Here is a 25,099-nt window from a genome sequence, read left to right as displayed (position 1 = left end):
AGAATAAAATTGTCGCATACTAGATTCTATATTGTATAATATGTGGACTGCAAGAGAGACAAGATGTATACTTCCCCAGCGTGAAACATTTTGGCCTAGATTGGCGCACATGCCCTAACTGGCAACTCTCAAAGATAAGTGCGGGCGTGCACCTGTGCAGTCTACCATTTTTATTTTATTTTCAGGAATAATATTGCAATGAAATAGATGAATATTAGAATATTCACGATCCAAACTTATTGAGAAATTAAAGATATTCTATATAACACAAAGATAAGGAAAGGCAAAGTCAGGTGCAAATGTGTAAGTTTCTTCACTATAATTTATGTTTACTATATGTTCTATAACTCACTATCATTCTCTTCATCACTTAAGGACAAGATCAATCATTCATTGTACCAGCTCAGTCCAAGCATCATCATCATTAGTTTTTTGTTTGTTTGTTTTTTAATTATTTTCCAAATTGGCAAATATAATAAATATGATCTTCAAACGGTTAGGTCATAGAAGAATTCAAAAGGTTCTATCGCATTTGATGTGTGATGTGTCGACTGACAATTAAGGATAGCGCACCGTCAAACTGACCGGCTTAATTTTAGACCTAGGGAGAGAGGGAAAAACAAAGGGACGCCAACAATGGCCGTTTTCACTTTTCACACTAGAGACACATGATGCATCTGTTATGCGTCTTCAAATTTTTTTAACTGGTTATTCGTCTTCAGTATATGACGGACAACAGACGCATTATTCGTCTAGACGACCTACCGTTGGTTATGCGTCTCTATATATAAGACGAAAAACTAAACATTATTCGTCTCGGACGTATTATGCGTCTGTTGTCCGTCTTTATACTGAAGACGAATAACCAGTCAAAAAATATTCAAGATGCATTAATTATGCGTCTCTATAGTGTGAAAACGGCCAATATTTCGAAGCTTTAAACCGAAACCAAGAAACTATCAGTATTTTGAAATTTCAAAATTTATCTCAGGAATACCTACCACGAAATTATTCAAAACTAGCTAAGATCACACATCGCGAAAAAATGTTGCAAAACTAAGTCTAAGACTAAGTAAAACCTTACCACTTACTTTCTTCAAAACGATGAATACACTCGTTACATATCAAACTCATTTGCTATGAAACCGGACATTTGCTCAGGCCTGGTGCCAGTTTTCCGAAATAGTTAATTAGCTTTCGCCGTTTTAAATTTCAACATAGCGCAAAGACCCGAGAAAGGGTGACTGAGAAAATCCATAAACTATGTTAAAACATAAAATATCATAGCTCACTTACTTGCTGATTCTAAGCGTATAAACAGGTGGTGTAAAGTGTTTCGTTTGAGTGCCTTTCGTTGCCCTCCTCTTCCCATAAAGCACTTATGCAACATGCAACTATGAGTACAAAATTAATAAAGCAAAAGTTTTCGAAGGCATTTTGACGGGCCTGGAATTTGCATAAACCGGCAGTGTTTAGCATCAAAATGTTCGAAATTTATTGAACTGTTCAGATTTGAAGGTAAATTCCCTTTAGATATCAGTGGCCAGTTTGATTTTCTTGCCTAATCTTCGAAACAAGGCGCGTGGAAAGCCGACAAACTCCATTGAAACGCAGGTCTGTCGCGGAAATGAACGGTGAAAATGACCTTAATTTGGTTTAAATTTAGAATTTTATATATGAATCAATAGGTAAAGACTTCAAGTTTAAGAATCAAGAGGTAAATCTAGCAAACGATTCTTATGACAACGGGAAATTAAGAAATCCTGAAAAATTAACTCTAATTTTATGCAAATTTTATGCGTCAACCATGTAGGCAAATGTCATTAATATGAGTTTGATATTAATCAATTAAACGGCTAAAAAAGACAAAAAGGAAACGACATTTTTTCTATAAATACATCACGGCGATAAAATCATGTTTTGAACATCAGTATTTGTAATAAATTTGTTATTTCGGAAGTATATGAAGAAAATGCGCGCGCTCCTTTTGCATTTTTCCCAGATTCTCATCATGCATGCAGTGCACGAGGGTTATTTATTTCAGAATAGTTTCTATGTTTTAGAATTTTCGGTGGTCGAGCATTCGACGTGCCATGATACCTATTTGCATGTTAGAAATGTATTCCTATAATTAATCATTGGGAATGTGGCAGCTAGGGGGTTGATCTTCGGCATGTTGATGGTGTTATGATTTGGAGTATATATAGTCTGTATGGGGATGCAGATGTTCGGTTTTTCCTCTTTCTTCTAGCGCTATCAGAATATAATCAGTATATTAAGAGGTAGCTAAGAACACATATATATAGTCAGATCACTCAGATATATATCATTGGCGATCCTCACAACCACAAGCAAAAAGCAATCTGCGGTACGAATTAAGCGTGATTATTTTGCGTGTATATTGGTATATATATAATCAGGCAGATGTTTATTAATATGGATGCATGCATGTTCAAAAATATAGTCAAGCAGAAAATTGGGGTCAGAGAGTTTCATTTTCCACATGCATCAATATTGAACCGCAGCTTTTAATACGGCATAATATAGCCAGATTGTCTTTTTGGGCCGAATATGTGCTAATTATTCTCTTAATAAGAAAAATTTGGCCTCCAAAAATCTAAAAACTATGCATGCATGATGGCTATTATAAGCGCGATATTAATCAATGATGTGCATGCACATATGTTTTATGTGTATTTATCCTCCATAACGCATATATATATATACTTTATCTTTAATAATGCTGCAAAGAAAACTTTCCGTGTGTGAGCCTATAAAGGGAGTTAACCAACATTAATCATATATAGGGTCGCTTAATATATTCAAGATTCTTATAAGGTCGAAATAATTGTATATTAATTAGGCGGCAAAAATATATATATATACAACTGATGCTTGCCATGCCGTCCATTAAGCCGGTTTGGGCACTGATCTAGATCTGTAAGTTTGAGTGGACATGCAAGATGTTTGTCCAATGCCTAATATATACAATGTTAATATGCATTGTATAAGCACACATGCATATAATTTCGATGTGATGATGTCGTCACTTAATTGTTGGCAGACCATTACTAGCAACAACACTTATACATATTATATATATACATAAAATGCAGACAAAAATTGTTCAGTTGCATTGTGAAACTCATTCCGCATTCACGAGTCATAGTAAGTGAAATTTATATAATAGTTACGTATATATATACTGCTGTATTGATATATGACGAAAATTAAGTTGTAAATTTAAATTGCTTTTCATAATATTTGTATATAAAGCGTACTAAATATTGCTAATAAAAATTATTTGTGGATACAAAGGGCAAATTTTATTATGATCATGCATAAAAATGCTTATGAGTTATGTCAAACATTTACACTTGTGGGTCTCAAAAAGGTGCTTAGGCATTCAAACTCTATATTGCATTGCATTGCATATTGTTATGGGTGCATGATTTCAATTGTATAGTATAGAGTTTTTTGGGAACACCCCATGCATAATATACATTATTGTATATAGAATAATATCTATGTATAGGCTATAGGCTTTATAAGAGGCCATGTGGGGTATATTTAAGCGGCATATTATACGCATATATAATAGCTATAAGCTAGTTTTTAGTTATATATATATATATATATAAACCTATATACGCGGTTCCAGTGCAAAGACATTTTGCGCGCAAAACTGCAGTTAGATAATATAATGGGGGACATATTTAACCCACTAGTATCTATTTTCGCGTTTGCTTTTATTAAACAATTTTAACAATTATAAATACAATTCTTTCAATTAGTTGCTACTTTAAGGTTAAATTCTGACCGTGTTTTCATTAGTACGTTGCCTTAGAGTATATATAGCAACTATAATTGAAAGAATCGTATTTATAATTGTTATAACACGCTCTGTATTCTATGTATTGAGCACACTGTGTTCTACAAAAGTCTATTTGGAATAGATTTATATATATATATATATATATATATATATATATATATATATATATATATATATATAACAGCGTATATACGTGCATCAATTGAACAAAAAGGACTTTGACAAGCCGTTCTTGGCTTGCAGTTTCGAAAAAAGTTGACACGGTAAATTAATATATATATATATATATATATATATATATATATATATATATATATATATATATATATATATATATATATATATATATATATATATATATATATATATATATATATATATATATATATATATATATGTATATGTATATACTGCATGTTTGCCATGGGCTTTATGCATGACCAGAACTGAAAGGTTACTTGACATCATGTTGAAGCAGCTCAATGGTCGATCATCCACGATAGTGTTACATGTATGCATGAGTATCTAAAGCGCTTCAAGCTAAAATTGAAAGCCTAACATCATATATTGGCTCCACTCCAAATTTTCAGATAAAACTTTTAAAATGTGCAATTTTAACCAAAATTCCCATTTGCCCAAGGTTTGCATGCATAAGTTATGACTTCAATTTTAAAGAATTATAGCCTTAAAAGTTTACAAAAGCCATTTGGTGATAACTTTATCATATAAGCTGGTGTAGTATTAGGCTGGTTTCATAATCAGTTTTGCATGTAACTGCCTGTATGATACATTTAATGGCAAATTTATACACAATCTATATACCGTTGACGAGCTACGAGAGGGAATCATATGAGTTTGTGAATCACTTATATATCACTGCGAAAAAAGGAATGGTTTTAGATAGGTCCGAGAGACATGGGAAACGGAACAGTTGAAATGCGTAAACTTCAGTTTACAACTTACATCTTATCATGCATAAGACCGCCCATGCATAGCCTGCATGCAGCTGTTTTATAAACTCGCACGATCAGTACTTGACGTCCTTTAGTTTAGAAACATCAGTGTTTAGCATGTGACCCGCAATCATGCATCATTACTGCACTGATCATTCATTGATCCATATATGCATCTCACTCCTACACTGATATACTTCATCTCAAACGGCATGGTTATGGTCATTTGTGTCGTGAAAAAATGGTTGTCACTGCATATGGCTTATCTATACTACTCACAACACGGTTTACACTATACTCAATTTATTGGCACGGCTAAAACGTATCCGTACCTAATTCTATTAGTGCCCAGGCTACCGAAACAAATCCCTGGCACGGTGTAGTGCATGTAAACGGGGCTAATATATATGACCGGTTTTTGATATAATCGTGAGCACTCTTTTCCGTCAATACCGACCTTTTTGAGTAAAGTCGGCAGCCGTTTTTGAAGCTTTTTGGAGACAATTATAGGACTATTAGAATTACAGCATTGCCGATTCTATATGCCAGTGCTGCCATATAGCTAGCTACCACGGGACACATGCGCGCGGCATATATATGTTGCAAAATTTTGCCGTTTGCGGTTAGCCGTGTGCCGTAACTCATTCATTCAGAATGAACTCGAACTCCACTTTATTTCTCGCAGTAAGAGAAGCGGCGGCGAGATATTTCGGATCTTGCTGAAAAACGTCGCCCGTGGAATCAGCCGTTTAGTATATCTGCAATGCATGCACTATATATACATACACTACTCCTACATCAGTGATATATATTTTAACTCCTTATAAAAGTTTGACAAAAAAACATTCAAGGCTATGTATATATATACAGTTATTTACGCGTATTTGAATTAAAACATCTGTAACTTTATACGGCAATTTTATCAAATTAAGCTTTGCATGGAAAACATTTTAACCTATTCTGGGAAAATCGCGACGAAGCCATGCATGCAATACTTCATCTAGCTTTATTCCATTTATCATCCACTATATATATTTATTATTGATATATATATAATATACAGGACGTATAATATTGATATTCACCGAATCGTGGAAAAGTGCAAGGAGGAAGGAAATTAGGAATTAACATCGAAACTCTAATAAAACTAATAAATTATTTACCAAATCGGCAAACGGTGAAGAGTTGAATAATTATTCCTTTGCATATATTTATATATATATCTATTTCTCGAAATATTCTTAAAGTGCATGATGCCGTGGCGGTCTATATATTCTATATATATATATATAGTTATTATACATAATCAAATAATCATCCGGAGACCAATATTATCGTGTAAAACGAAGTGAAAATACCAAATATTGGTACAGTTTTAAAAATAAATGGCTAACAATAGGCGTCCATTTAAACCGCCATTGAAAACAATGAAAAGCCGAAAGGTTAGCGCTTTCCTCAAATTCCGATCTTCTTGACTCAGTTCACTTTCGACGAACTCCATGCAAAGCTTTCAGTTCAGAAACATATTAATAGTGCATACATGGGTCATCGGGATATACATTATATGCTCAGTCTACATTCGTATTTTAACATGCAACAATACGAAACCACAGTTAGATCAAATTATTTAAAGATCTTAACAAATTTCCCAGTGAGAGCAGCGCGCAGCTTCTTATATATAAATTTGTTCAGTTCAGCAACTGCATGCATTGGCCTAAAATTTCTTCAAGATTCAAGAAAACATTTCGATGTTTCGACCTTATGATTATGGGTAGACTTTCGGGAGTTAAGAACAAAAGTATAGCGAACATTTAAAAGATAAATATCCACTTTTCTATGAACTGAAGGAGGACTGCAGTAATTGACCTACTGGGAGAGTAATTAAAGACGCGATCTTTGACTTTATCTCGATTCATTAGTTGCTGTTTTACATCATTATGATATCTTGTGCATGCAAACTGATAATAATAATATTCAAATTGTGTACATATTGCTGGAAGATGCATATTTACTGGAATATACTGCGGTTGAAAGACGATTTCCTGGCCTATATACACTGAACTTGGAAAACACACGGGTTTTAAGATGCACAGCCAGAAAGAGCGCCCTGAAAATTAGTAAAATCCGAAATATTGATGGTTGCAAAATGTCATAAAATACGAAAAATATCGCCGCGTGAAGTTGGCAATTTCTTATCAGTAATATATAGCGGTAATAGTATTGCGCACGAAAGTGCGTTTCCACTTTTCGAAATGTATAGTAATGTTTTTTCGTGCGTAATAATAATTTATACAAAAGTTGCCAATTTTGCACAGCTTTTATACACATGTTCCCTTTGCCCACACGGGTAGAGTTGTCTTTGAAAATGATCTAAAGCGACCGTGACAGGCTTCAAAAACAAAGCGCGCTTTGCCTGCGTGCGTGCGTGCGTGCGTGCTTGCGTGCGTGGGTGCGTGGGTGGAGGGACGTTTGTAGGCTCAGGTATTAAATTTTAAAAAAGGGATTCTTCAACGAATTCTGCTTGCACGAAAGCGTGCGTACAATTGTTTATCCACGTAGGCGAAAACATTCTTATGAGGGGAAAATGTATTTGCGTATTTCTCAAAAATTTCAATGAATAACCGATGAATAATTAATAATATACAATGTATATGAATAATCTTTTCGGATTAACCTTTGCATTATATGTGATAAAATTACCGTATGCTGCTGAAGTGAATGACGGTCTCCAACGAAACATTATGTAACGCTGACATTTAATGTTCTTTTCATGTCCGGCTGAAAATGGGCTGATCACTATACTGTTAATTCAAAAGAGTCATTTTGACTCCTTCAAAGGAGTCGTTTTCTTGACCCCAGGACGACTCTTTGAAGAGAGTCATTTTGACTCATTTTGGGTTGACACCTTTAAAGAGTCATTTTAACCCTTTAACTAGAGTCATTTTGACTACCCATGGAGTCGTTTCAAAATGACTCTTGCAACAGTTAAAATGCAAATTAACTCCTCAAAAGTGTCGTTTTAAAAGAGTCATTTTGATTTTTGACTCTACTTTGGCATCAATTTTACTCTTATTTGGAGTCATTTCGACTCCTTTTTGTCATCGATTTTACTCTTATTTAATTTGGGGTCATTACGACTATTCTGTGGCATCAATATTACTCTTATTTGGAGTCATTTCTTTAGCATCGATTTTACTCTTATTTGGGGTCATTACGGCTATTCTGTGGTATCAATATTACTCTTATTTGGAGTCATTCGACTCTTCTTTTAGCATCAATATTACTCTTATTTGGAGTCATTCGACTCTTCTTTAGCATCAATTTTACTCTCATTTGGAGTCATTTTGACTCCTTTTTGACATCGATTTTTCTCTTATTTGGAGTCATTTCAACTCTTCGTTGGCATCAATGTACTCTTATTTGGGGTCATTTGAACTCTTCTTTAGCATCATTTTTGCTCTTATTTGGAGTCATTTCCACTCCTTTTTGACATCGATTTTACTCTTATTTGAGGTCATTACGACTATTCTGTGGCATCAATTTTACTATAGTACTGTACACCAATATTAGTTTCATGAAGCTTGCATATAATACAAAAGCAGAGTTTGAGTAGACGATGTTTAATAATGTATATGCAGTGAGTATTACAGCATACCATACATGCATCCCGCAAATATGTTTCTTTGAAGAGAAATTATATATAATAAATATCTATATATAAGCATGCAGGCTTTAAAATATCGGCCAACAGGCCATCTGTCAACTGTCCGGTGTCTTTAAAAAATGGGTTGGATATACATTTTTAAAATTAAAATATGGTAAATGGCCATATGTTAGCAGCAATTAATTAAGTAATGGTTTAAAATCGAAGTTTCAAACGATTAAAACAGTACAAAACTTCAGAGACAAAGAAAAAGCCTCAAATGTTATTTTATTCTGTAATTACAGTCGACGGCTAAACGTTTTATACTTCATAGACATAGTGTGTATTTTTCATATCAAAGTTCAAATTACACTTTCAAAAACACTTTTTGAAGTTATAGCAAAGGTGTAATAGCCTTTCACAGGTTTATCGTTTGCATAAAAAGCTGAAAATTAAATAAATAAACGGCATACAAAGCTGAAAATTATACAAATACAGCTCATCCTTACTGCGAAGCAAATACGAAAGAAACAAAGTAAACACGCACCCTTTGAAAACACTTATAAGCTTGCAGATTATGAATTATTTCTCTTACACGGCTTTCGGTCTTGATTGTATCCCTGTTCATCTTTGCTATCTGTCATGCTTCATATATCTTGTTTCTTCCCGTTTTACTTTGCACAAAGTTTATGAAACGCTTTTACAAAAAGGTTTACGAAATGACAGTTAAATTGCTGACGTTCTCGTTGAAATTCAAACTTTCTGTCTTAGCCAATCAGAACGTTTGTTGATTATTTGTCATTTTTTATATCAGCATATATAGTTATCAGCATGAGTCAGAACTATTAAAATGGATTTATGTATAATATATTTGATTTATGTATTATATATATATATGTGTGCATATCCTGTTCCAGCTGACATTTTCAAGAAATATAAAACCTATATACATGCAGTGTAATATATTTTTTTATATTTATTTTATTTTATAAATTTCCCATGTTAAAAAGTTAGAATGAACTACACATAAACTACAAATGAACTACACACATGCAATGGCTGGAATCACCACACAGAGATATGTCTCCAATAACGGGGTTCCACAACTAACTTACAAATAGACAGACACAAACATACACATATAAGCAACTTAACAAATTTATAAGACTTTTTCGATACATGAAGAAACGATAACAACTAATATCAAGTGTATTTGTGTCATAATAATTGAGTATTTTTTTAATGTGTTGACTGGTTATTTGCTTCAAATACAAAGGATTTGTAATACATGTAACATGCCTAATGACTTCAACTTAATATTTTAAACATGCAAATTATTTGTTTTGTATATAAGTGGCTGTTATAAAAGGCAGAATGACTCTAAGAAAGAGTTCCACCACTCCAACAAAGAATCATATGGCTCCAAGAACGAGTCACATGACTCCATGTGAACTCTACTTAAGAGTCTATTGACTCTTGCGAGAGTCTTGTGACCCTTCAAATGAACTAAACGAGTCCTCCGAATTGTCATTTTAACCCAATGTCGGAGTTAAAACGACTATTAGAGTCGAAACGACACATTAGAGGAGTAAAAATGACATTTTGAATAAAGGTGTTGAAATGACTCGCCCTGGTCAAAACGACTCTTTTGAATTTACAGTGTAGCTGTCTTGGCAGTCTTGCCTTGTTTTTTTTTATGCATGTAAAACTCATGAATTATATAGCGTGGTATCAGCTCCTCCTCTCATGATCATTGTGAATTTTTTTTAGGGGCAGAAGCTCAAACTTTAGATATTTATATCTCACTGAAATATCAGTCTTTTAGATACCAGAAAATATGGGAGTGAGAAACGGTTGATAGTCAAACATCAATGTTTGCCTGCATGCATGCATGATTTCAGATTATTTATAAAACTCGTTAAAAATTGAGCCCGAGGACAAGTTTGGTCAAGTTGGTCAAGTTTTTTTTGCACATTTTAAAATTTTTTAACTGTTTTGACTAACAACTACTTAAAATTTTATAACTGTTAGTCTGTTATTTAATTTCATACATCAATTCCACCTTATGCCCCACCAAAGGCAAATATGCCTCACCAAAGCCCTATATATACAGGCTCCTCCTGTCCCCCATCGCATTATCCCCCATCCTGAAGACCTAAATGCATGTTTCAATTCAGTTTTATTATTATTTAACAAAAATATTGATGCATTTGCACGGATATACCCTCGTACTTCCCATGTTTTGAGCTAGCTCCATTTGCTCCATGGTTCAACTATATACATACATCATATATAATATATATGCATTTATATAAGTTATATATATAGCCGGCATCTTGCTGAGCATATAGATTTGCGTTTCGTCTGCAGATTGGCATTCAAGACAGGTGCAAAGCAAAAGCTAAATGTTATTGCCAAATAAGCCAACACTCCTACGGCTACGCGCGTGATTCATCTTTATGCATGCAAAATGATATCTTATATACAGTGGAAAGCGATCGCAAGCTCCTCACAGCTTAAGGCAATATTATTACGATTTTCTGGACGTGGAAGCTCTCTCGAGTAAATGACTAACTTTATAAATGCAAAATACTACTGCTTCTGTTTAATTAATTGACTCCCAATTTAATTTAAATCAGTTAGCGATATATACTTTTTCTTAACCGCATATTTTCGTTTTCAGTCATCGTTTTTAATATTTGACTAAAACAGCTGTATATAATGAATGATATAATATTACGCATATACCGCGGCTGAGTTTCAGCGCGCAAAGCAAACATATTTCACTGCATATAGCCATAAGCCGACGTCAACATGCATATAATTATATATATGTACTGAAGTCTGAACGGCTTTTTTACGTTGCCTCCATGGCTGCGGCTTTATAATTTCACTGAGGCTGCATTAAAAAAAATATTAGCCAGGGGCCGGTCTCCTCAGTTCAAGCCATCAAAGAAATAAGATGCATGGAGGCGTTTCAAAGTTGAAACTGAATTTTTTCGAATTCAAATCAGTCAGCCATCTGTCGCATCAATTTAGTGGAGACTGTCCCGTCTTTTACATGCATGCCGTCGACGTCGTATATATATTTATGTCAACAAAGGCATAATTCTCTGTAAGCGAATAATATATTATATACAGCTATAATATAGCGACATGTCGTTATCAACATGCTAACCTTTTGCAGAGGGAAGCTTTCTTGTTTTCGAATATGGTGCATGGGACTATTATTCATTTTGAGCTTCGAACATTCGAAACGTAATTGCGAACTTCGCAACGAACTTCGCAACCGCGTTTTGAAAAATTACGTGAAATCGACAGTAACACGTACAAATTAAGGTTCGTCAAAAAATTCATAACATTGACATTGCTATCGACGCCGACGGATTTAAATTTATCAAAAAAATTTTTCGGCTTGCTTTACTGTTCATGCATGTCCATATATAGGCATAGCGGATATAGCGGAATAGAATTTTACTGTATGAAAAAGACTGGAATTTTAGGCCAGCCCTTTTTGGAGGGGAAATTGTATTTTTAAAGCCCCGTTTACATCCTTCCTCATTTACCCATTTTCCAATTAGAACTGCCCATTTTAGAAAATAGGAGGCCTTTGGATGACCCCTTCGGATAAAATTGCATGTGTACGATCGAGTATACCCATTTTAGCCGCGCCGTGCATGCCGATAAATTGAGTGTTGTGCAAGTTCAAGAATAACTGTTCATAGGCAAGTTAGTCTCTTTATATACTGAGGCCTGTTCTATATGAAAGCCGGATATAGCGCTATCCATCAAATAGTGATTTTTTCAAACGCTTTGAAATCGCCCGTTGTTTGCTATAGCCTATGCCTTTGATTAAATCTTATATAGTATTCCTAAATCGAGAATCCTCTTTAATAATTATTGCCAATATTGGTTCCGAAGGCAAACGGATGAAATTTTATCACCTTTCGAGCATTTTTAGAACGGTTGCAAAATCACTATCCGGTGGATATCCGGTGCATGGATCCAGCCTTTGTACAACCGCGCGGCCACTGCAGTTTGGTAGATTTACATCACCGTTAATTTGGTAGATATACATCATCGTTTTTACTACTAACACGTATTTTGATGTATTTACATGCAAATTGCAATTATATTCTCGTATTTCGCGATGTTCTGCCCTCCAGTTAATGTATGTATGAATGTAACAGATATTCCACACGCATGCATATCGACTCTTGCTGAGTATTTAGATTATTGCGCTACGTCTGTTTAAATTGACGGACAGGTGCAAAGGAGAAGCGTTGCCGAATGCTCTATGTAATAATTTACTCTCACAACATTCATTATTTTATGTGGAAGGCGATCGCAAAGCAGTCCAGGAAAAATTACCGGGGATCACAAAGGGCAAGTATATAGAGCAAGTTTATGAGGTACATATTTTTTATTTTTAGTTACTAATTTAATAACATTTCCCTATTTTTTCGCGGTTCATTCTAGTGACTTCTGAGCGTTGCGTATTTACAGTAAATACACATTAAACGATATTTCTTTCCGCGGTCATATAATCAGTTACAACAAGTGTTACATATACAGCGCACTTGTAACCACAAAACACTATCCGGCATTCGCGCGTTTAGAGTTTTTTATGGTTTGTACTGGCGTAAAAAATGCATTTATTTCAGTTACTGTAAGTCTATATATAGCACTAATAGCAGTGCAGTGTTAGCTTTATCTATATACCGTTCATTTGTCTTTAAATATACGTGTATATACTATAATCCCAATCTGACTTCAATAAGCTTGCATGTATAAGTTCATTCCAATTCGAGATTCCACTGATGCTTGCAACCGATAGCTATGAATGTTCACTAACTTATGTAATTGAACATGCACCACGAAATTAACCCAAGAATTTCCATTTATGCAAGCAAGAATGTAAGATTAGTCGGTGTACTTAATCATTATATAGCTATAATACGCGGCTATATATATAAAGTGCATAAGATGAATTAACTGGCCGGATTGACGGTTGCTCTGAGCCCATGCGTGTTGGGGAGAGAATTCAATGTTCGGCTGAGACTGACTGATGGCAATATTTATCTTGCTTGCATAATATACAATTACAAAAATTAAAATCAGTGCTTTGACTATATTATTGCTTTGCTTTTCATTATCGTAATTCGTATTTCGTAGTAACTATATATTGCTCTCTAAACCGTTTATTTATACTGATTGCCTTGCGCTTGTTGTCATGTTGAAGAGAGAGGACAGACTTTTCTCAACAATAAAATGAAAGATCTTATGTATATCCTACGTATATATGAAACAAATTATATATGAAGCAAATTGTAAAACGTTAGGAACTCAAGCTTTTTTGTATACGGCTGACATGAAATTTACCTGAAACAATAGCATTTTTAATTTGTAATTTGGGTAGGAAAATGAGTTTATAATGTCTAATGAGTATAATGTCCAATAATTGCCAAAATTGTTTCATATTGCCGCTGCATATTCGGATATATTTTTTAATTTAAATTTTGTTTAAATCCATGCATGATATACCCCTAATTGTATGATAAAAATGTGCCCAAGCCGTTCTTGGCATGCATGCAAGCGTTGACAAGCCGTAATATATATATATATATATATATATATATATATATATATATATATATATATATATATATATATATATATTAATTTACCGTGTCAACTTTTTTCGAAACTGCAAGCCAAGAACGGCTTGTCAAAGTTCCTTTATGTTCAATTGATGCACGTATATACGCTGTTTACTCAAATGATATTACTATATATATAGATTGTTGCATGCACACTTCAGATTACATTTAGGCTACTCATACTAGGCTAAGTATTATTATTCTATACTAAGTATATAAGCTTGTAGCGATAGCGTGCATAGTATATAAGCATATATCATTACTGCATGTATAAACGTAATTTATGAAATAAGTTATATAAAAGCCCCGCAAGATTAATTACAGCCATGCATGCATGCATGGCCAGACGAACGTGTTCGAGCCAGTTCGAGCCCTTATTTCGCCCATTAAAGTTCGCCAACGTTCACCTCAGAGTTGGTATATAGATTACTGAAATGCTGAATAAATAAGCAAAACAAACATTTTTATACATAGGCGCTCCTTGATTTTTTACTTCAAAAAAAGAAAGCAAGGGATATTAAATATATATTAACATTTGGCAAATATTTATTCACCTTGATCAGTCATATATACATATATACTGAAGTGTGCACCACATATGGTACTATATATATAATCGTGATATTAATGCAAATTTATAAACGTGCATATTTTTGCTTTTACATGCAGCTTGTACTAAAACTACCATGGACCCTATTTGTTTCATTAAAAAACAAACCACCTGCATCGGATGGTATCAATTAAGAATAAAAAATAGACCCCGTGATATAGTAAACTTTTTATCTAATACGCAAATCCTTAACACGCGACTACATACATGCATGAGTGCAAATGCGTGCGTGCATGCAAATACGGTACCGTCCAGAATTAAATAACCTAACAAAAACCGCGGTTAACCCAGGTCAGACTGAGGTCGAACCGCGGTGAGATGGCCGGAGGTTAGAAATATATTAAGATTTATTATTCTGTTTACGTATATTCGTCACCATGCAAATCACAGCTTTATATAATTAAGGAAATCGCTCAAAGGCTGAAGGAAAGTGTCGTGATAAGTCAGTATAGCAACATATGATAACACGTTTTCATTTAGCTACAAATCGCAGGCTAATACTTTGGCCTTTTTCAGAAGGACTCTTGTTTTCTTGTGAGCTATTTCTGAGAAAGTGGTAGAGTACCCATAAAAAACTGGATGCCAAAAAATTATTAAAAAGTTGATCATTGAAGATTAAAAGAAGCTTATTGATAAAATATATTATTCTTCTCCTTCCCTTCCGTAAAAAGATTACCAAGCAATAAACCCGTACTGCATGCTAACGTGAATAAGGAACTTATAAGCATGTAAGACGGCAACACGACGACGACGTGGTTGGAATACTCCTTTAAATAAATGTTATGATAAAGCGTTCTTCTATATTATCAAATGTACCAATTTAATGAGATATAAGACGTTAAAAAAACTGTGTTTACGCTTAGGGACAATTCTATAGAGCCCAATTCAAGGTAGCGCTCACTGGGTCCTGAAATGCAGACGTTCTACACAGAACGTAATAAACGAGGTTCTGCCGTCGTAAACAGAACGTAGATCACGTCTAAAACTCCTTCAGGTATTTAATAATTCATTTCTTTTCAATGAAGCATTGTATTGATAGCTGCCGTTGTCGTGTTCCCGTCCTACATGCTTAAAGTGCCTAATGTTGCTGTACTATACGCGGCTAAAATTACTCCAGCTTAACTGCATGCATGATGCTGCACTCACACTTATCAATGAACATTGAAAGACATTGCTAGAACTGAAAGGATGTAAATATATTGTTCACTACTGCATGTGCCTGTGAACGAACAATATGGCAAAACAAGATTATTCCATCCTGTTCATATCAATATTGCAAGAACCTGGTTGTCTTTAGCAATGTAGCGATGACCGCAATGACTTGTGGCTGAAACTGAATACCTTGGCCAAATGTTTTTTAAAATAACATGTGAGTATGAGCAAAAATTTACCCCTGCAAGTATGGACAAACTCAGATCCCACGCCAAAAATTTCACCCAAGCCTCTGTGGCTCCAAAACTACTATACTAGGCTAGGAGGCGGGTAGCTTGTTAAAGTAAGCTAGGATAGCACGCGTATATATGAAATATAGTGTTCGGATAATCGGATTGTAAAATATTTTTTTATAGTGCACTATACCCTTTAGTAAATCGTATCTAACTGCCATGTACTTTCTCACATTGCCTTAACCTGTGTACTTCTAAAAAAAATCTGTTTATTCTTGAAAAATCTTATCTTGCTGAGTGCCCCCTCGCTGAGTGGTCCGCGTCATTATGCGGCGAGCTCAATTGCAAATTACAAAATCAAAAATGGTGAAACGATTTGAATATGATAAATTCAAAATTCACGAGCAATCGAGTTTTGGGTCCATTTACATGCGGCGCAGGAAAAAGGTTCATTTTGATTTTTCCGTATATACCTATAATTAAACGAGCGTTGGACCATGCCAATGGGTGGTTCTTTCATTCTGTTAATTCTATATACTGAGACCAAATTCCGCATGATTGAAAAATTATTGTGATAATGGAGTAGGCACGTATGTTTCATATGATAAAAAAACTTACACACGTCAGCGCTTCCAACAACGCCACAAGTATGTTCAACCTGGCGGTCTGTGACGCACGCGCATATACTTATTGTAGCCATATTTTGATTATAGAATTATATTATATATGCGGGCGCCAAAGGCAATAATACTGATGAACGCACATTGCAGTCATGCTCGTATTGTTCTAGGCTTGGTTTTGTTTTGTACTTCTGAAACTTTCTTCTCACGTTTTTAATAAGATAGTTTCGAACATATTGGATTCCATCACAATATAGCCTTGCGAGAATAATTCAAGAATAAAGTCGATGAAATTAATAAATTATATTCGAATATTGATGTTTGTTTTTGACACGCCGCGCGATGCGATTCCGATAACAAAATTTACGTAAATTCTTAACATTATATCTGGCATCGACGGAGATGAGAGTCGTTATTCGTGTTGGACTGCTTTATGCTTCATCACCTTAATTTGCCGTGAGATTTCAATCAAAATGGACTTATAGATGATTGGGAAGCAGACGTGATTGATTTTAGTTTTTGTTGAGCAGGTACGAATTATCAATAAACTTACGCGCCTTGCTGGCTATTAATAATAACCTGTTTGTCTGGTGCAGATCCAGATACATTTAAATCGCATGGACATTGCATGCGGGATACCGCCCTGAGCGCAGCTTTTGACCTACTCACCTACAAAAGAGTCAGCAGGGCGCCCATCGAAAATTGCAACTCGACCTGGTTTGAAAAATTAATGAGCGCAATTTACACTCTCTCCAAAAAACACCTTTTACCTTTAGTCCAATGATAGAATCACAGTCAGGTATGCTTTGTTCGCATTTTCCCAGGCTTTTTGCAGTAGTATAGTCAGTTCAAAAAGAATTTCTCACTCGTCTCAATTCTTCAGGTGTACAGAGGACAAACATTAAAATAGTAATAATATGATATTTACAGTATTTTATACAATGAACGATTGTCGCTAGAAAAGTGAAATTACAATCATCGGCCATATTTCATTGCCCCGGATAAATAGTTTTTGTATTAATAATCATGGTTTTGTATTAATCATGCTTTGTACGTTACACACATGCACCTCTCTATTCCTTATTCATATCCCTTTGTTACATATATCTCCCCGAAACGTATAATGCGTAGTGTTGATCAGTTAAGAAAAAAATCAGCTTCGGTCTTGTTTAGTCAAAGATTTCTGATTCAAAGGTTTTTGTAACGGGTCCTTGTGCTTGATCATGCGGACCCCCAAAAGTTGTCACTTGATCCGGCTCAAGTCATCTGTCGCATGCACGGTTTAAAAACGATTCCAGGGTATTAGGCGTATTTTGAGGGCAATTTCTTATTGTTGTATCAGTTTGAATAAGGCCGTTTACGTATTGTTATGTGCATGCATGTGTGCTGATTTTACCTTTTTAGCATTGAAATATGATGCCGCAAATTGATATGGAATTCCACTATCATTAGTTTGAGTGCAATTTAAAAACAATTATCATCTATATTTAATGAGATATCATTTGAAGTTGTGTAATAGAGTAATAAATGCCCCGAGGAAAATTAAAACTGAAAAACCTTGCTTTATAATCACGAGTGGTAAAAGAGCTGTACAGCATTTATCCAGCAAAATATTGTACTAATTTAGTGCAGTGGTCTAGGGTATAGTATATCGTAGGTAATGGATCAAGGATATATGGTTAGTATTTAACTAACGTTTATGCATATAGCATTGGACTTGTTTTAAAAACGTTAACGATTAATGTGCAGTGTAGCCATATATGTACGCACATGCATCATAGACAATTCTGAATTGTCTATGCATGCATACAAGGAAACTCCGGCTTCAGTCGCCGTTTTTATGCAACAAATATTTTATTTGTTTTATAACTTGACATTTACCATTTCATATTCAGGGACTGACTCGGTGAGGAAATATGTTGAACACTTGAAGTTAACAGCGTTTCTCAGTCATACGCAGGATCTGACTCTAAACGCTGAAGCGCCAAAATATCTATCTCATTTTCAACCTTTGAAAAATAATTCATTATAACACAATGTCTCTAGGTACCGTGCATGGCGCTGAATTACGCTGACAAAAGTAAAAACGAAACTGCTTACTTTGAGTCATTCGAGGCGCAAAACTTTAGCAGGTGTAGCGGAAATTAATTGACAAGTTTAAGAGGAAGAGTTGCACTATATTCCAAACAATGGATCTTAATTGTATGTACGAGCGAAGTGCAATGTTTCTGAAGTCACTTTAATATATTCCAAATCAAACGATGCCGAAAACAAAACATTAGAAATCGTATCGCTAGCATTCAAAAACTGGCAAACGGAAGTTTGAAGGTCAGATTAAATTGCGAAGTTCCATGAATTGGATCAAAAGGTTTGTGAAAATGAGTTAATAAACTGAATGTCTAAATGTTTATCTGCTGTCAAAAAGCATTTTCCTTTAATGGGATTAAGGAGAAAGCAACTGGCTTGTTGTAGCGAAGATGCCAATGTTTATCCTCTCGAAGTGTTGGCGCAAATATCAGTATTTTTTAATAACAGTAATTTAGTTTTAATACAGGCGATCGGTGTGTGCGTGGACTGGTGAAGAACGGAAAATTTTGAAATTTAATTAACGTTTCAAACCGATTTTAGCTGTTAATTCTACCACTGCTAAATTACGAATTACAATATAATAATACTCTAAATCAGTACGAGGCTGCCCTAAAATAATTCATTTATGACTGAATCGCGCAGCCAAGGTATAGTGAAAGTCAGACCGGCAAATACATAACCAGGCAACATTACGCGAATCCATAGCAATTATGAATGCCCATGCCCATCTGCATGGAGAAATTGCGAATATTTCATCATGCTAGTATGAAATTTACGCCGCGGCTTTTCGCGATGAGAGCAGTTGCTGTTAGGGTGTACTATACCAAACGATTCAATGTTCAGTTGACAGTTGTCATTCATTACATTTTCCTGAAAGATAGCTAGCGTTCATTTGCCTATTCAAGAACGAATAAAAAAATGTTAATCACTGTTATACTTAAAAATCCTATCTTCACGGCTTTACCATCTTAATAGCCAAACGAAAACTTAAACGCCTTACTTATACAGCATATGCATGTTCATGCCGAAATTTAGCAGTCAGATGAGGTCAACTGATATAAGCAAACAAAATGAAGACGCTTGCTTAAAAGTCGGCTCGAGTTCAAGAATGTTTTGCAAAGTTTCAACTTACTATTGGGCAACGGAAAATTACACATAATATAATTTTTATACTGCTTTACTGCTATAGGCCTATAGCTTATAAAAAAACGAATCATACAACAACGCTTCCACACAAGACATATACATATATATTAAACGAGTCATAACAAATATCACATATGTGTGTATTTTGAAGTGGGCTTTTAATTATTCCATCACATATTGTCAATGTATACAACTTCAAGTCTTCAGCGTGTACGAATAATTTTCCTATTGTGTTTCTTTTAGCTTGTCAAAGTACATTGACATTGTCTTCTGGTTCGGCGCATTAAAATTCACACAAAAATTACTTTATATTATTTTAGCAGCGTTTTCTTCAGTAATGCCTAATGGTATACTTGAACTAGTACATGTCTATTAGCGTAAGTCGTAATAATACTCGCATATATTTCAAAGATATATAATGTGGCGGATGTTTAAAACAGTTTTTCCACCGTGCATACAGATTACAGTTCTACCCAAAAATTTCTCAATTTGTGCAGTTTTAAAAGAATAATCATAAAGATTAAAAAGTAAAGTAAACAACTAAGCATCAAATGTGGTGTAACAACTGCCTAAAATAAAACACTTCTCGACGTTTCGACCTGAGGCCCTCAGGTCGAAACGTTGAGAAGTGTTTTGTTTATTTTAGGCAGTTGTTATACCACATTTGCTTAGTTGTTTGAAGACGCTGCCACGCTGCTCCCTGGTTATAGTGCATGAAGTAAATTTATCCTAGTTTGCAAAGTGATTTTTGCTTTGGGAGGTGTTTATAAAAATGCTATTGTTCATTGCCATTGTTCAATGTGGTCGTTGTAATCATTCTAGGCAGGTACTCAGACGTTCCCGCTATAGAACTTACTTATATACATGTGACTGGACAAGATGACGGCCACAAAATTAAATTATTAGCAGGAGAGCTTTGTGTGGCTTCGGCTAATGCTTTATTTCCTGTCTGGTTCGGAATATCAGTTTTCAAACTTTACAATGCGGAGTTTTACCCAATAAAAATCCTTTAATTAATAACTTGTAGGTATATTTTTTATCAACTCACACCAGGTATACAAGCTTTCGCCATTTAAATACAATACTCATAAATATTTATACAAGCGATGTATTTCAACTCGTGCACGCGAGAGAACGAATCTTGCGCAGGACCCCATGGGTTTTCTGCCGAACTGAACCTTGCCCACTGATTAAAACAAATAGTTACTCAAAAGGAAGACTCTTATTGACTGGTTTACAAGATGTACTCATATTTGCTTTTTAAGCAAATATGACATCAAGGGCGACGACAATGACTTCATTTTTGCATAATTATTAAGACTATGTTGCGCATGCTCAAAAAATGTGACGTCATGTAATTCTTTTATTTGGGTCTCTGGAAGTATATTAATTCCGGCTCTGTTCTCGATAAGTATATAGTGCTTTATTATATATTTTTAAAAGCGGAGGTTTTTTATCCGTTTTGGCCTTGCGTCCACACGTAACCGGCGTTTTCGGCAACCGAAAACAGAGGTTTTAAAAAACGCTCTCATGCTGAGTGGAGTTTTTCGAAAACGCCGTTTTCGTGTTTACGCGTGGACGGGCAAAAACGGAGGTTTTCAAATTCGATGACGTCTATGATCGGATGCAGTTTATAACGGGCCATTAACGGTGCGTGTTTTGTATCTCTTCAAGATGGTGAACTAAAATTGCTTGGTTGTTTTACTTTTGCCTATTTCATAATTTCAAGTCTATAAATAGCATGCATTCAGCTTCATTTAACTATGCATGGCAAACCTGCACGGAGAGTGTTTAAAAAAGCGAATGAATATGATGAAGATGCTTCCCGTCTCACCAGCTAGACCACGAAGATTTGGTCATTGAAAAAATCCTCCGTTTTTAAAAATATCCGGATACGTGTCGACAAGGCCGGTCTTATTCAGTGTATCATCAGATCAGCGACACCGAACATGAGGCTCTCTTTAGCCTCATTCTCTTTTTAATGGCTCTTTAATTTATGCGCTGTCCCCTATTGCGTGCGCGCGGACTACTGATAAAGTTGACAGGTGCATGTATACATATATATACTGATGACTTGTTTTTTTTCTTCTTGAGATTGAGAAGCGAGGACTGAGGGGGATATCAATAGCAGCAAGAAAGTAGGACTGCCACAGACACAGGACGCTAATCTCAAAACATAAAACACATATTCATGGATAATAGGACGAGTGGCAACTCTACCGGCGTTGAACCTCCACCAGATGCCTCTTGGTTCCTTGGTGTAATTGTATTCTTAATGGTTTTATGTATATTGTGCAACAGCTTAATTGTGGTCACATTTATAGTGGAGAAGTCAATTCGAAACCAGGCAAATATGTTTGTCGTAAGTCTTGCATGTTCCGATCTCGTGGTTGGCATGGTATCCATTCCCTTCTGGATAGCGAACGCGGCACTTGATGCAGAACTCCATTATTATAGCTATACCGTCGACATCCTGTGCGGTTCAGCGTCAATTTTCAACTGTGCCCTTTTGAGCATAGAAAGAGCGTTGAAGATCAGTCTTCCTTACTGGTATATAAATAATGTGAGTTCCCTGAGGGTAAAAATCGCTATTCTCTGCGGCTGGATCGGAGCCGTCTTAGTTGGAGGCCTGTCTTTAGCCAGAGGAACAGACCGAAACAATATTCCCTACATAATGTTTCTAACCATCGTCGTTTACATTTTACCAGTCATGGTCATCTTCGTTTCCTACGTGAGTATATTCATCGTCGCACACAAGCATTTGAGGAGAATTCGAAAGCAAAAGGGCCGGCGTCCGGTCGAGACAACCCGCATGAATGTCTCCGAGTGGAAAACAGCACTGCGTCTTAGCGTCTTTATCGTCGTGTACATAATATGTTGGACTCCGTTATTTATCAAAATTTGGAGAAAAGTTTTTTTACCAGACAGATTAGTGGGCTTCGAGGTGGTGGCAGCCACGCTACCGAACATTAACGCAGCTGTAAATCCATTTCTTTACGCTCTTCTTAATCCACTGTTCAGGAAAGGAATGGGCAAGTTGTACACGAGAAATAAAGGGGCAGGTCGAACACTTGAGTCTAGTCGTCGAAACGAGCTTTCCACAGCTCAAACAAATATCAACAACAGCCCTTCGACTGGCAGGGCCGTATCTGCGCAGTGTTCCCCCAACACCGAGCGGTTTCTATTGTCAATGCCTGCTAACTCGAGAAAGGATCAGTTAGACGTTTATGAAACGCTACTCACTTCGCCAGATGTTAACCACGAATACACAAACAATCATTGCGACAATAGAAACAATAATTGTTTGCATGAAACTAGCTTGTAGAATATCGTCAACCTTAGATAAACATGGTTTTGCAAATCATTGAAAGACTCGGTAAAAGAAAAGTTGTGAGATTTCAACGCATTCCGAGGTTTTTAAGCTTAATTCTGCGTTGAATGCATGCATGAAACAGCCCTGGAAGAACTATATCTATCCGGGAGAATTATATATCAATATATACGCATAGGTAGCTAATGGAAACAACCCAGTAACAATGTCAAATTTATCGGCCAGGCATACACAGCTGGGAGAAGCGCAGGAAAAGTTAATTTGTTAAGCCGTGGGGTTGAACGTTATGTATGTTTACCTGTCGGAATCAGTGGATATTATTAATTATTAATCCTTGCTAAAAACCGATGCATCAACAAAACCGATATATCACCCCTAACCCTAACCCTAACCCCGTAAAACTGAAAGGAAGAGGGGAATTTTTGAACTTTATAAAGCAAGCTTTTCTTGTGTTTTTAAATCTTGCTTGATACCGCAAATAGTTCGAAGAGACAATATGTCCGCCGCCATCTTGGATTTTTATTATATGCCGCGTCACGCTATTTTTGTCCTGACAATAAATTATATAAATGGTGCAATAAATTCTATAAATGGATGCCCTTGGAAATATAAAGATCACTCAAAACACTGAAACATCAACCTGACTAATATTTGTCTAGAAACGATTGCAACATTATTGTGGACGGCGGACAGCTGTAACTAATGAAAGAGAATATTCCAAGATCTTTAAGTGTGAAAAATTTCTAAACAAAATTCGTTCTTTTTAATTTAAAAACTGATTATGGCCATTTTCATAATACACCAAACTTTGTCGAAATTTATTATGATGAATATTAGGATAGTGTAGCTAGAAATATATTATGCATAACAATATATAAAATGTAAATAGCCGTAATTCTACATAAATGACGTCTAAAAAGCTTAAAAATAAAAATGCATCCATTATGAAAAACAGCTATCCACTTATAGCCTATATATATATATATATATATATATATATATATATATATATATAATATATATATATATATATATATATATATATATATATGTATATATGTATATATATATATATATAGTTGTTCGAAAAATCAATACTATAAGATGTTAGTAGAGCGAATTAAGTATAGATGAAATTAGGTCTTAAAATGAGTTTATTTAGTTATCGCAACTAAATTTTATTATCGCTACTCATGCAATTTAAGAAGATCGAGACACGTGAGACTAACATCATCATTTAAATATATATATGTAAGGTCTATGTATACAAAATCAATTGTCACGTCTACGACCCGTTTTAACTTATTAAATAATCATGTTTTCAACTGGTCGCTTAAGCAGCAAAAAATTATAGCTTTGTCTTTTTAATTTATGATTGTGTATAAAATATACGAACTGTTCATGTGATGGCTAGACTAGTATAACGGTCATGCACTGTTACCACGGAAATGCATATCGCAGAAATTTTAGAGAGAGAGAGAGCTAAAGCTATAAGCAGTAAGCACCAAACTGTGTATATGGCGAACAAGTCAGTTTACCTTGTCAAGTTTTATTTGCTCGTGCATGTGTACGCAGAAAATTTGACAAATTTTTCTTGACAAGTTTTACGATAGTAAATATGTCGAGTATATTTTACGACAATATGATAAAATGAGTATATGACCGCGAATCTCAAAGCAAACAAAAAACAACAACTTCCAGAACCGCTCAATTGGCTGGAAGATATTGTTGGCAGTTTTCCGTGACGGCCGTACACACGCACGAGTATTTTTTCCTTGTTGAAAAACTGGCATGACCAGCTTTCGAACAAGGTCACTTGTCAAGGAAA

The 25,099-nt window shown here is 35.1% G+C and overlaps 1 protein-coding gene across 6 annotated transcripts in view; it reads left to right on the top strand.

Moving 5' to 3' along the window:
* Positions 1-24,157, top strand: part of LOC114524766 (histamine H2 receptor-like) — a 29,341-nt gene extending 5,184 nt beyond the window's left edge. The window contains exons 2-3 of one of the 6 annotated variants that reach the window (XM_028545940.1): positions 12,773-12,843; positions 22,035-24,157. In XM_028545940.1, the coding sequence (XP_028401741.1) occupies positions 22,132-23,265 (1,134 nt within the window). In that variant the 5' untranslated portion in view covers positions 12,773-12,843; positions 22,035-22,131 and the 3' untranslated portion in view covers positions 23,266-24,157. Of the gene's footprint in view, positions 1-223; positions 304-3,137; positions 3,169-12,772; positions 12,844-17,086; positions 17,237-17,890; positions 18,385-22,034 lie in introns of those variants that run through there. The other 5 variants (XM_028545944.1, XM_028545942.1, XM_028545941.1 and 2 more) reach the window with 5 other exon arrangements.
* Positions 24,158-25,099: the final 942 nt, after the last annotated feature.

This window comes from Dendronephthya gigantea, unplaced genomic scaffold (genome assembly GCF_004324835.1).
Source record: "Dendronephthya gigantea isolate DGI-Jeju-01 unplaced genomic scaffold, DenGig_1.0 000032F, whole genome shotgun sequence".
NCBI classification, from domain to species: domain Eukaryota; kingdom Metazoa; phylum Cnidaria; class Anthozoa; order Malacalcyonacea; family Nephtheidae; genus Dendronephthya; species Dendronephthya gigantea.
Note: the sequence above shows the minus strand (reverse complement) of the source record. Positions and strands in the feature narration are given on the sequence as shown.